Raw genomic sequence first — 13,494 nt, 5'->3', positions numbered from 1 at the left:
CACCTTGAGAAAGAGCCTTAGACTAGTTTTCAAGTGTGAGCCCTTGAATGCTAAGGAGAAAATAAAATAGAGCAAGGAACAAAGAGTGATGGGGAATTTTCTACGAATTTGTCAAGGAAGCTATTCTGATAAGGTGACAACTGAGCAGAGACCTGAGTGAAGTGAGGAATGTGCCAGAAAAACACTGGGGAAAGAGATGGACCTAGGGGTATTTACTAAGTGAAATACATCAGTCAGAGAAAGGCAAACACCGTAAGATTTCACTTATGTGCAGAATCTAAAAAATAAAACAAATGAACAAACAAAGCAGGAACAGACCTATGAACACAGAGAACTAACTTCTGTTTGCCAGAGGGGAGGGGGGTAAGAGGGATGACTGAAATGGGTGAAGTGGAGTGGGAGCTATAGGCTTCCAGTTTTGGAATAAGTCACGGGAATGACAGGTACAGCACAGGGAATACAGTCAGTGGTATTGTAATAGCGTTGTACGGTGGCAGATGGTAGCTACAGTTGTGGAGAGCATAGCACAATGTGTAGACTTGTCCACTCACTATGTCACACACCTGAAACTAATGTAAGACTGTGTTAACTATACTTCAGTTAACAAAAATTAAAAACAAACAAACAAAAAAAACATTGGGGAAAGATTTCTAGGCAGAGATAACAACAACCAGAATGTCTGATGAGACATTCTAAAAAATCCAACATGAACTTGAAAAACCTAGGCTTTTTCATAAATATTGGAGGCTCTCCTGTAACTGAAGTTCTCCCTTTTCTACTAAGCTTCTTTGACTGCTCAAACCCTAGTGACCTCCTTCTCCCCTCCTCCCCCAACTTCTACAGAATTTAACTGGCGCCTAAATGCTGTTTTGTTTTGTTTTGGTGGTGGGGTGAATCTCATTTCCTCAACTGGATTGCAAACTTAAGAACAAGGATCGTACTTCATGCTATTTCTTCCGCTAACTCCCCATCTCTACTCTATATGCCCGGTGTTGAACATATTTTGGAGTCTTAATATGATATTTGATTAATCAAAAATGTATATGCAAAATTTTTTGCAATTTTAAGTTTGTAATGAGAAATGTTTCCTTGTCTAGATTCTCTGGGTGTGGTATGGAATCACTATCAGGATTAATAATAATGACTATTATTTCAACTTGCAATTGTACGCACTCACCCCGACATATACAAAAGCTTACTTAAAAGGAGAAAAACAACAAATGAGGAGATATATTAAAAGGCTTTATTCACAATAGAGAAATTTTACAAATATAGTTTTTAAAAATTATGTGTCAATCTATTATGTTTCCCATAACATTAGAGATTTATATAAAGTTGGATATGGCAGAATAGACTTATGTACAAATTAAAAACAATCAGTGAACAGAATGGGTACTACTACATATGAAGGAGTCATGACAAACATCTTCGAGTTCTGTAAATTTCCATACAACTTATATGTGTAATATTAATTGTGCACAGGATACCAAAAACATATGCAGAAACACAAAATTAAGTGCTATTTTAATTATTCACCTTTCAGGATGTGAATACATATGTAAACTTAACTGCACAGTTTTGCTGAAAATGAGAGTGTCTACCTAAGGACTTAAGTTGTTTAAAATAACTAACACAAAGTACAACTTTAAATTACATCACCATAATAATCATCTCTCATCTTGTTTACATTTTTGGTGTTTTGGGGACTTACGTTAAAAAATCCAACTTTTGGAATTGAAAAACTTTGTTCTTGCCATTGGCAGAGCAAAAGGTAGTACAATCATCTTGCCTATTTATATCAGGATACAAAAGGTACATTATAGTGCAGTGTGTACACATGACCTGATTTTAATATCCTCTCTGCTGCAGAAATGCAGATCACCTTTGTGCTCTTACAAATCAAACTGAAAATCAAAGAAAATAAATTAATTTAAGTTGCTAGTCCTAGGACATTCACGTGAGAATTATCATCTAAATACATATGGCCCAATTTTTGCAATAATCTTTCACACTTTGCTTTGAAGTCCTGGGAAGAAAGGACTCTCAACTATCTATTCATTTCATAAGGTGAGCTGAAGATATGAGTGGAAGGAATTATTCTGGGTCACAGGAACTCATTAACATGGCAATAATGATGTACTAAAGGATCTTTTTCATTTACTAACTTTATTAATTTATTCTTTGACATAAACCAATGTACAGTACTGAAAAAAGAGCAGGTCACACAGGTGGTCCTTTCAGACAAAGGAAATCTTGAAACACTTTCAAAAGCTGAAACAGCTAAAACAATGGAGTCTACTGAGAGCCAATAAAATAATTAAAAAACAGTATGTTGAACCATATGAAATTGCTGATATAGGATAGTTTTTAAACTACAAGTGCAGCAATTTCATATGGTTCAGCCTAATTCATGAGGTTGCACTGACCTATCTGACCCCTCCAGGTTGAAAATGCAGGTGCTCAGAGTCTCTGTTCCTCAGTAAATGCATCATCATTATTAGCCCTTTCATGGGAAATATGACATGGGGTGCCACCAAATTTATTCTTGGGAAAGCCACTCATATCTCAAAATAATGCTTGTTCTTAAAGAAGAATCATATCATTATTTTGATCTGCTCTAGGACTGTGGGGAATTAGGAATGTCCATTCCTATATATTGCTTTCAAGCTGGGATCTCTATGTTGAATTTGACCACACAAAATGTACTATATTCTTATTTGGCCTAAAAGTTTATTAGATTTTCTTCAATTGAATATCTATTCAAAAGAATAGATAGATACACTAGCAGAGCTTCTTTCAGAGTTAAATTCTGCTTTCGTAAACTGAAATGAAATAACTTACTACATTTGAGAAAGGGTCTTTTTCAAATCTGAAAAATCTGAGCCAAATGTAATGCTTTTTTTTTTTGATAACAAGAAAAAAAACCCTTAACGATGAAATACAAACTAAAAACCATGTGAAATACCCTTTTTTAGAGAGACTCAATTTCTTCATATACTCAGTTAAAAGCAAAAACTAATGCACTAAAAGTTATATTGTTTCCTTTAAAAAAATATAATTCCATAATAACAGAGCTCTGCAAAACCTGAACGATCAACCCATTGTGTGGTAGGGAATGGGAGAAATTAACCAGGGCATGATCCAGAAATGACACAGGACATTTAAAGTAAAATTTGAGAACTAATTCACAAATTAGGAAACACTAATATAATTAACTAACAAAAATATACCATGGTTCCAATGAAACGAGGTCAACATGAGATGATCCTTTTGGGATGACATTCTAATTTGAATTACAATGTGAGTGAAGTATTTTAGAAGACATTCTATCAAATAATGATAGACCCGCATAAAGAAGCTGTCTGTCACAGTTATAAGATCTGTCTCTGGTGGATAGACAAACCAGATTAACATAAAATTGAAAAGGAAAAAGCTTTTTTAATATTTAATTTATTATTATGGCTTTTTGCAACATGGCAAAACATTACAGCTTAAAGCAGACATCATCTCCTCATAGAGGAGGAAAAAGTTTTGCAGTCAAATCAAAATTATAATTAAGAGGTCACTGGTATACCATTCTATTCAGTGTAATAAAAATGATACACCTTCATGAACTCCAGATTACTTAAAAAACTGTAAAAAACCTATGATCCACTGACTGAATAATAAAGGATAGGATAAGGAATTTAGGTCCATCTATGCTTCTGATAATAAACCTAAAAGACTGCAAAACAATTTCAGAACTTAGAATAATCACAGACCTACTGATAAAAATTCATCATGTGCCTGAATACCAGAAAAGGAATCATTAAGGTATGCAGTGGAGGGAATGGAGCAGAGTAAAATATGAAATGTCTTTTTATTTTTCATTGACTTCAACTTCCTTTTTATTCGTAGAGAGTACAGGGAGAAGATGTGCCTCGGTATTGAAGATCCAGTGTTCCAGTGGAAGTAGATCGTCATCAGAAAATATTAAGTACAAATACCTGGAGGGAGAAACGTGAGCATATGAGACCCGAGAGACTGTGTCAGGCAGGGAAAGCAGAAACACACAGCAAAAACCACATCAATGTCTCCATTCATCTCACGGAGAATCACGGACAACAGTCAAGCACTGCAAAACCCTGAGGCAATGCCGTCACTAATGTGGAACAGAGAAGCTGCTTTGTGTTTGGGTAGTAGTATGTGAAAACCCACAAAGCAATTCCAAGTCATCAAACTTAGGTGACGACTGGAGACACGCCTGCAATTATTGCCAGGCATGTAAGGATGGCATTCGGAAGCGGTCGTACTTGATATTATTTGAATGTGTCCATGATGAAGACATCGCCAAAGAAGATCTGACCAGGTACCTCTGCCACATACGTTTAGAACACATTTTACTTACTTTAGTGTCTCTGCTAGGAAGAAACTCTGTTGCACATCGTCATAACTCTCATGTCTGAGGTAAACATCTCTTAGGCCTGAATAGCCTCCATTCACTCTGCAGTGATTTTCCAGGGCCTACATTACAAGGAAGAGGGAAAAAGATGGTCACATTTCAATAAATTGCCACCAATTTTTATTGTGAAATTGCCAAATTCAATAAAATAAGGATTCAAGTTGGATGATGCATTGGAAGAGTTTCAGGTGACAATTTAAAAGGCCACAAAATGTAAATGCATATAAAGTATGAAAAGTTAAAGGGCACATGGACAATACATCTCACCTAATTTGGAACACTTCTACATTTAATTTTGGGACAATTTTTAGTGATTTTTGTGAGTTTGGTTCCCGACCACTACAATAAGTGAATATTGCGATTAAGTGAATCAAGTGAATTTCTTGATTTCCCAGTGCATATAAAAGTTATGTTTACACAAAATCTATTAAGTGTGCAGTAGCATTATGTCTAAAAACAGCGTACGCACCTTAATTAAAAAAATACTCTGTTGCTAAAAAATGCTAAACATCATCTGCGTGTTCAGTGGGTTGTACTGTTTTTGCTGGTGGAGGGTCTTGCCTTCATGTGGATGGCTGCTGACTGATCAGGCTGGTGGTTGGTGAAGGCTGGGGTGGCAGTGGCAAATGCTTAAAGTAAGACAACAATGAAGACTCCCGCATCACTTGACAGTTTCTTTCGCAAATGATTTCTCTGCAGCACGCAATGCTGTTTGACAGCATTTTACCCATAGCGGAACTCCTTTCAAAATTGGAGTCAGTCTCCTGCCACTGCTCTATCAAACACATTTATGTCATATTCTAAATCCTTTGTGGTCATTTCAACAATCTTCACCAGGAGTAGATTCTATCTCAAGAAACTACTTTCTTTGCACATCCATAAAGAGCAACTCCTCATCTGTTCAAGTTTTATCATGAAATTTGGCAATTTGGTCACATCATCAGGCTCCACTTTCAATTCCAGTTCTCTTGATATTTCTATCACAAGTGCAGTTAGTTCTTCCATTGAAGTCTTGAACTCTTCAAAGTCATCCATGAGGGCCGGAACCAACTTCTTTCAAATTCCTATTAATGTTGATATTTTGACCTCTTCCATAAATGACGAATGTTCTTAATGGCATCTAGAATGGTGAATCTTTTCCAGAAGGTTTTCAATTTAGTTTGCCCAGATCCAGAGGAATCACTGTCAATGGCAACTATAGAGTTATGAAATGTATTTCTTAAATGCTTAAAGTCAAAATGTTCCTTGATCCACGACCCGCAGAATGGATACTGTGTTAGCAGGCATGAAAACATTAATCTCATTGTCTTCCTTATAGCTCTTGGGCTACCAGGTACACGGTCAATAAGCAGTAATATTTTGATAGGAATCTTTTTTTTTTCTGAGCAGTAGGTCTCAACAATGGGCTTAAAATATTCAGTAAACCATTCTGTAAACAGATGAGCTATTATCCAGGCTTTGTTGTTCCATTTTAGAGTGGCAGAGTAGATTTAGCCTAATTCTTAAGGGCCCTAGGATTTTTGAAATGATAAGTGAGCACTGGCTTCAATTTCAAGTTACCAGTTGCATTAGCCCCTACAAAAGAGTCAGCCTGTCCTTTGAAGTTTTGAAGCCAGGCTTCTTCTCCTCTCCAGCTATGAAAGTCTTAGTGGGCATCTTCTTTCAATAGAAGGCTGTTTCATCTACATTAAAAATCTGTTGTGTAGTGTAGTCACCTTCATTAATGATCTGGGCTGGATCTGCTGGAGAACTTGCTGCAGTTTCTACATCAGGACCCGCTGCCTCACCTTGTCCTTTGATGTTATGGAGATAACTTCTTTCCTTAAATCTCATGAACCAACCTCTGCCAGCTCCCATCTCTTCTTCTGCAGCTTCCTCACCTCTCTCAGCCTTCACATAATTGAGGAGAGTTAGGACCTTGCTCTGGATTAGGCTTTGGCTTAAGGGAATGTTGTGGCTGGTTTGATCTTCTATCCAGACCACTAAACTTTCTCCCTATTAGCACTGCACTGTCTTATCATCCATGTGTTCACTGAAGTAGCACTTTTAATTTCCTTCAAGAACTTTTCCTTTGCACTCACAATGTGGCTGTTTGGCACGAGAAGCCTTCCTCATTAAACCTAATCATTTCTAGCTTTTGATTTAAATTGTAAGATATGTGACTCTTCCTTTCATCTGAACACTTAGAGGCCTTTATAGGGCTATTAATTGGCCTAATTCCAGTATTGTCATATCTCAGGAAAGAGGGAGGTCCAAGGAGGGGGAGAGAGTTGGGGGATGGCTAGTTGGTGGAGCAATCAGAACACATAACATTTATCGATAAAGTTCTGTCTTATAAGGGCGCAGTTTGTAGCAGCCAAACCAGTTACAACAATAACATCAAAGATCACTGATTACACATTCACCATAATAAATATAACAGTGAAAAAGTTGTAAATATTGTGAGAATTACAAAATGTGACACAGAGACATAAAGCAAGCAGCAAATATTGTTGGAAAAATGGCACCAATTAGACTTGGTTGACACAGGTAGCCACAAACCTTCAATTTGTAAAAAAACAAAAACAAAAACAAAAACACAATATCCACACAGCACAATAAAGCAATGCACAATAAAATGAGGTACGCTTTTAGTTGTACTTGGTCCCTATGCCTAATTTTCTCTGGCTCTTATAGAAAAAGTTTGCTGACCCCTGATCTAGAGAGACTGTTAATGTCAATTGGGATTATAAACCCAAAAACTTAGAACATATACTGGACCAAAAACAGCTGCTAGTACACTCAGAATATCTTATTTTATAAAAACTGATTGCGGAGTACTAATTAGTGACATTGGTAACAGATATAAAAGAAGAAAATGCAAAGCAGTGAAAAAATGTGGCTGATATCTACTTCTAAAAAAAGTGGTTTTTTTTTTTGTTGTTGTTGTTGTTGTTTTTGTTTTGCTCTGGGATGGAAGAAAATAGGATGAGTCCATTTCTTAACTGTCTAGAGAGAAATGATGCTACATTTCTGAAGTTCTCTGACTATAACGAGTATTTGGAAAGGAGATGGGTTGGGCAGTGTGGAAATGAAAATTTAGGTAACAACCTAACACAATTTGCAGGCTACATGAATAAAGAAAATACCTCATGATTTGGTACTTTTTAAAAGCCACTGGGAAAATAAGATCAACTTAAAAAAATGCTTTGATTATATTCTCTGTTGCAGACAAACAAACCAAGCAGGGAAAGCCTGTGGAAAGGAACTTTCAGGTCCTAATATTTTTTTCCTTCCTTCCTTTTTTGACAGAAGTTCTTTTTGATTAAAAAGTCAAATACCAGATACACTGGAGTAGACCAGAGATTATTTGTAAAAAAGAAAAAAAAAAAAAACAGGATTTGGAAGAAATGGACAAGCTTGTTATGGAACATAATTAAACCCTACTTCCAGACATTTCCTAAAAAAGATTTTAACAATGAAACTTTTTTCCCCCCTTGAAGTTCTTTGGTGATAAGCTAATGAGAGGACCAGGCATGATCAACTGCCACTCCTCTCTCCCATGGAAATTTCTGTTAAGTTCCCTCTTTCATTATAGGAAAACAGTTGTTCTGTGGGGTAGACAATGCCCAATCTTTTTTCTTCTTTTCAGTTCACCCCCATTCTTCTTCTCTCTCTGTCCTAATGTGGTGAGCCATAGTGGTCCAGAACACATTCTAAAATCTTAGAAGAGGGGGCCAAATCCCAGCCCTAGACTCCCTGTGACCTCAGATGTTTCTGGACCTAGGCAATGTCCCTTTGCTCAACATGGGGCTGTCATGAGAATAAAACAAGATGAAGACACGCTTACCATAGTGACAGGGACCTTTCAGAGGCTTTTGGCAAATTAAAGAGGGAAAAAAAAAGGGAACTGCCACAGGCTTTTTTTTTTTTTTTTTAACTTTCAAAAAATGAAAAACCTTCAAGTCTAAACTTTGAAACTTTAGGAATATGGAGCCTCCTGGGCACCCATAACAGGTCCTGGTTTCACAGTAACTCAACAGTGGAAGCAGTCACGTATTTATGCTGCACAGTCTGATTAGAACATCATTTTACTACAATCTGTTCTTGGGACTCTCAGACTCTAGGCATAGGGGTCACCTCGATTTTATGTAAATGCTTACATTATTAGTGACCATATGTGGCTGGGATGTGCTAATAGCAGAGAATAGAAAATAGGAAAATGTTTACAGTTACTGGAAGTCTACACAAAGGATGAAGGACAACCCAGACACCAGTGACTATACCTTTTTAGGGGGAAGAAAGGTAAGAGAATAGGGAGCAGCATGAGTTAAAATCCTAAGTCAGAAAGATAAAGAAAAGCATTCTCTTATCTTTAGGTTAAACAGCTTAGATAAACAGCTGATCCGTGGAGATTTCCTAGAGTGGATCCCAGGCAACAATGCTAATAATAAACCTGAATGGTTGAGTTTGGAACCTAGCAAAACAGACATATCAAAGATTCTGGAAACAGGGTTCCAGCCTGAGAAGGGACAAGAAGGGACTGAGAAGACAATATGGAAAAGGTCAGATTTAGGAGACCAGAAAAAAATGTGCGTAAAAAGAAGAAACACAAAATCCCTATATAAGGGCTTATCTGCTACGGTGGACCAGAGGAGACCTCATATAATTTATACATACCTATAATTATAGATGTTGTCAAATCTATATTTACCAACACATATGTGAATGTATATGTATAATTTGTAGTAGACCTTTATCAGAATATTATACCTACTTAATTGGGAGGAATTTAATAAAGTTTTCATGACATTATTGAGAAAAAGCAAAAGAACTATCAGGTAAATGTTATTTCTGCTACATAGATTCACAAATGCATGAATATCTGTGATTAATGGATTGTTGGTAATTTACGGAGAAGTTTCTAGTGCTGTATGCTGGATTATATAATCTCATATCTTGTTCGACATTATTACTGTGTTTGGCATTACCATTCAGGAATTTGGTTAAGACATGGAAAGCAGGTTTACTGAGTGTATCAATGAAAGAAGGCTGGAAAGGGAGAATTTCATTAGAAGACAGCAGGGCTGACAAATACTTTACAAATAGCAAGTATGGGTGAAAACAGATATGGAACAAAAGAGCCGTCACAACAGTGGCTATGTAGTAGCTAACACCATTTGACCACAATTTCAGTGTAAGCCAGGAATTTTACAATCTACTAAAAGAACAAGTTGGACCATAGGCTGTGGGAAATGATACTCAGAAGAGAGGTTATTGATTTGCACAGCTCAGACCTGAGAGACCGCACATGTCATGAGGACGCAAATGGAGAGAAGTGTTGGGTGGGGAAGGAACAGGTGGCAGAACATGCTGTCTTCAGATAAATGAGGAGCTAAAATGTAGAAGAGAGAAGGGAGTTTTCCTCAGGACCCCCAGAACACAAAACACTGTAAATTCTGCTTTCAAAAAGTAACTTTCTAACACTTTCAGACATTAAAAAATTGGAATGAATTACTTTATTAGTACCATATTCCTTTTGCTACAAAGTCCTTGGATTGATGAGGAATATCCATTTGGCAAAGACGAAGACAAGTCCTTTCTTTGAGTGGAAAGCTAGATAGACTAGGTTAGTTTGAAGGTATACTCCTATGTTTTAGTTTGGCTTCCCCTAAAAACAGAGCATGAGACAGGGTTGGATGCAAGAAGTTTTTAGGTGATGAATGGGAAAAGTGAACGAAGCAAGGGAGAATAGCCAGTGAAATATGTTGACTGGGTTACAGCTGTGGGCCGCAAGGGCTCCGTCCCACTGGAAACCATCTGAGGAACCACGCAGAAGGAATCTCAGAGTTATTCTTCAAAGAGGGAAGACTGACATAGTTGTCCATCAACTCTGAAGCCTCACTGCTTCAGAGTTGTCCCTGGAGACTTTAACTGTCCCGCTTCCCAGACCACAGCCTGGGAGGAAGCCCAGAGTCAGAGCAGCTGAGAAACACCAGGGAGCCCACAGCGATACTGCCCACCGCAGCTGCAGCTGAAACAAAGGAGGGCTGGGGGGTGTGACACAAGGGAAAAAAGTACCACCACACCATCTAAGTCTACGATTTGTACTTTACAAAAGGCAAGTGTCCCAGCACTCCTCTGTCCCCACTACACCTCAAGTTCCAGCAGAAGCACTAGTGGCAAAAGACAAGGGTGGGGTTGGGGGTACACCTGTTTTGTGGCACAGGGAAATGATCTTTATTTTTTTTACTAAAAACATTTTTTTAATGTTTACTTTTGAGAGAGAGAGAGAGAGAGAGAGAGAGAGAGAGAGAGCACACGTGCGCGTGCAAGTTGGGGAGGGGCAGAGAGAGGAGACACAGAATCCCAAGCAGGCTCCAGGCTCTGAGCTGTCAGCACAGAGCCCAACGCGGGGCTTAAACCCACAAACCGTGAGATCATGACCTGAGCCAAAGCTGGACACTTAACCAACTGAACCACCCAGGAGTCCTGGCACAGGGAAACAATCTTACATCATACGCTATGCTAAAATTTGACAACAGACAAAAATCCTAACATCTGAAACCAATTTATTACCCCACAAACACACACACGCCCCTGAAGAACCAAGCAAACCAAAGCTCTTCGACCACATGACAATATTGGTTTACTTATTTCTGTTTTTATATCAGTCCCTGGCCATATGCTTTTCACACTTTGCCATCTCTAAAATTGGCATGTCATAATTTAATTGGTAGTGTTGTATTCTCTTAGTGGTACATAAAATCACACTGTTATCAAATACCCTTATCAATTAGGGTGTTTTACATTTAATGAGATATATCCATTTAAACTGATATTCATAAGGTGACTCTTAGCCTTAATTATTTTGCTGGAGTGTTGAAAACCAAAATCATTTCCTATCACCAAAGTTTACATGAACTTCCATTTTTATACAGTTTTTCAGAGGGAAAACAACACACATTTAAAGAAACTGGAACTACTACTGGCTAAACATAACGAGAAAACTTTGCAAGAAAAAAAAAAAAGAAAAAAGGGACCTAAAGAATCGTTATTCCTTAAAATGATTAATGATCAGTGATAAGACATATTCTACACGGAGTGGGTAAAAAGCAATATTCATCAATGGCTTCCTAAGATATTAGTTAGCGATTTACACAAAGGCAATATATTCATTTTAGATTTCCTGAGAGAAGTTCTTTTATTTTTTTAAAGTCTGTTTGTTTGTTTGTTTGTTATATATGGAGAAAGAGAATGGGAGAGAGGCAGAAAGAGAGAGAGAATCCCAAGCAGGAACCCTGCTGTCAGCACAGAGCCCAACAGGGGGCTTGATCTCATAAACTGTGAGGTCATGACCTGAGTCAAAATCAAGAGTTAGGCACTTACCCGACTGAGCCACCCAGGTGCCCTTACAGAAGTTGTTTCTAATGGTCAGTTTTTAAAGACAGCTAACTTTGTAACAGAGTGTTAAAGAGTAAGTGAGTGTAATTCAAGCTTTGGCTTGCTCTTATTGCCTGGGTGCCCCATCACAACTCCTTCCAGAATAACAGCTCTTAAAATTAGACACCATTTGATACATATTCTGGAGGCAACGTCCGTGGGCACCAGCACACAGTGTTCACCAGATTAGTTTAGGAAGATGATATGCCATATTCGGCAGGAGAGACCCAAGGGGTGACAAAGACAATTAAAACAGTGTATTGGACAAATGGAAAGTTTATATAAGCCTGAGATCAGTGAATGAATACTATTGCACAAAGTAGTTCTATGGGTTCTTTCTAAAAGTTAGATCTAAGTAGTTAATTTATTCTGTGAAAGAATTTCAATCTAAAATGGAACTGGAAGGTAGAAAATGGAAAATCTTATGCATGTGCCCTCGGGAAAACAAAACTTGAGGACGGAGAGACTGATTTCCTACATATGCTGGATTTATAGAAAACTGATAATATTGGAATGGCAGGGAGTTGGTCAGGGGGTGCCTTATATCAACTTTGGGAAGTTTTACTTATGGTTTTCAGAGGAATGAACATGAAATGACACAGGCCTGGCTGGTCTCACAGAAGAGCTCCATTGAGCTATATTTGTAGGACTGGACTGGTTTTGTCTGCTCAGGGAATTTTCAAAGCTGGTCTCCATTTGTTTTTTACTTGAATAGACTCTAACTGAATTCTTTCTTCTTTACATTCCCTGTCCATAAATCCTACTTCAAACCCTCAACTGACTCACCTGTAGCTTGCTACATTCTGTGTGTCCTGAATTGCAATTCCTCTGCTCTTCTGGAATCAACTTTTTTTTTTTTTTAATATAATTTTGAGTTTGCCTCAATTTACCTCTTTATTTGGGTTGGAACTCTAAGTACAAGCATATATTTTCATTTCAATGCCTAAAGACTAACAACAACAACAACAACAACAACAAACCACAGAGCGGCTTCTTTAAACAGACAACAGGCAGGGGTGATTTTCCCCAAGTTGTCAACAAGTCCTTGTGGAATTAAATGATCATCATTTCTATGGCTGTGGGAACTTAATTTCATAATATGCCTTTCTACATACTTCCTTCAATCTCACAATTCATATATTAATATCATTGTCACATGAAGCAAAGCCAGGGATATAGGATGACAACTGACAACACTCATTCCTAAGTTGGGAAAAAGTCTGATTAAAGCTTTCAAAACCATAGGAAAGTTGATATACTAGATTGACAGAAATCATTGAACATTTTTCCTGAGACATTTATGAACAAGAAATGTCAGCAGATTAAAATATCACCTCTACTGCTTCCCAGGCCCATTTCCTGTACTTTGGATCATGAGTCAGTCGCCACATGTACATGTAAGTCTCAACAACCTCTGGCCGCAGGATGTAGTATTTTTCATTTTGCCTTGTAGCAATGGCTTCAACACCACCATCGAATCTGAAAGCTTCTGGTCCCAGCTTCATAACTAAAGAGTATGCACAGTGACAAGGGTTATTGCCTTGGACACTGCTTAGTTCTATAACTTAAATGAAACTAGAAAGTACTTTACAACATTCAAGAGATATGCCAAAACAATCATTTTAAGAAAT

At 37.7% G+C, this 13,494-nt stretch overlaps 1 protein-coding gene across 1 annotated transcript in view; it reads right to left on the bottom strand.

Annotated features, from left to right (window-relative positions):
* Window positions 1-1,221: 1,221 nt before the first annotated feature.
* The window catches only part of MAN1A1 (mannosidase alpha class 1A member 1), a 162,488-nt gene continuing 150,215 nt past the window's right edge, over window positions 1,222-13,494 (bottom strand). The window contains exons 10-12 of the mRNA XM_019418221.2: window positions 13,198-13,370; window positions 4,388-4,503; window positions 1,222-3,986 (exon numbers count right to left, since the gene is read on the bottom strand). Of these exons, the coding sequence (XP_019273766.1) occupies window positions 3,860-3,986; window positions 4,388-4,503; window positions 13,198-13,370 (416 nt within the window). The 3' untranslated portion in view covers window positions 1,222-3,859. The remainder of the gene's footprint in view (window positions 3,987-4,387; window positions 4,504-13,197; window positions 13,371-13,494) is intronic.

Source organism: Panthera pardus, unplaced genomic scaffold, assembly GCF_024362965.1.
Source record: "Panthera pardus isolate Hobbes unplaced genomic scaffold, ASM2436296v1 HiC_scaffold_17, whole genome shotgun sequence".
Taxonomy (NCBI): Eukaryota; Metazoa; Chordata; class Mammalia; order Carnivora; family Felidae; genus Panthera; species Panthera pardus.
Note: the sequence above shows the minus strand (reverse complement) of the source record. Positions and strands in the feature narration are given on the sequence as shown.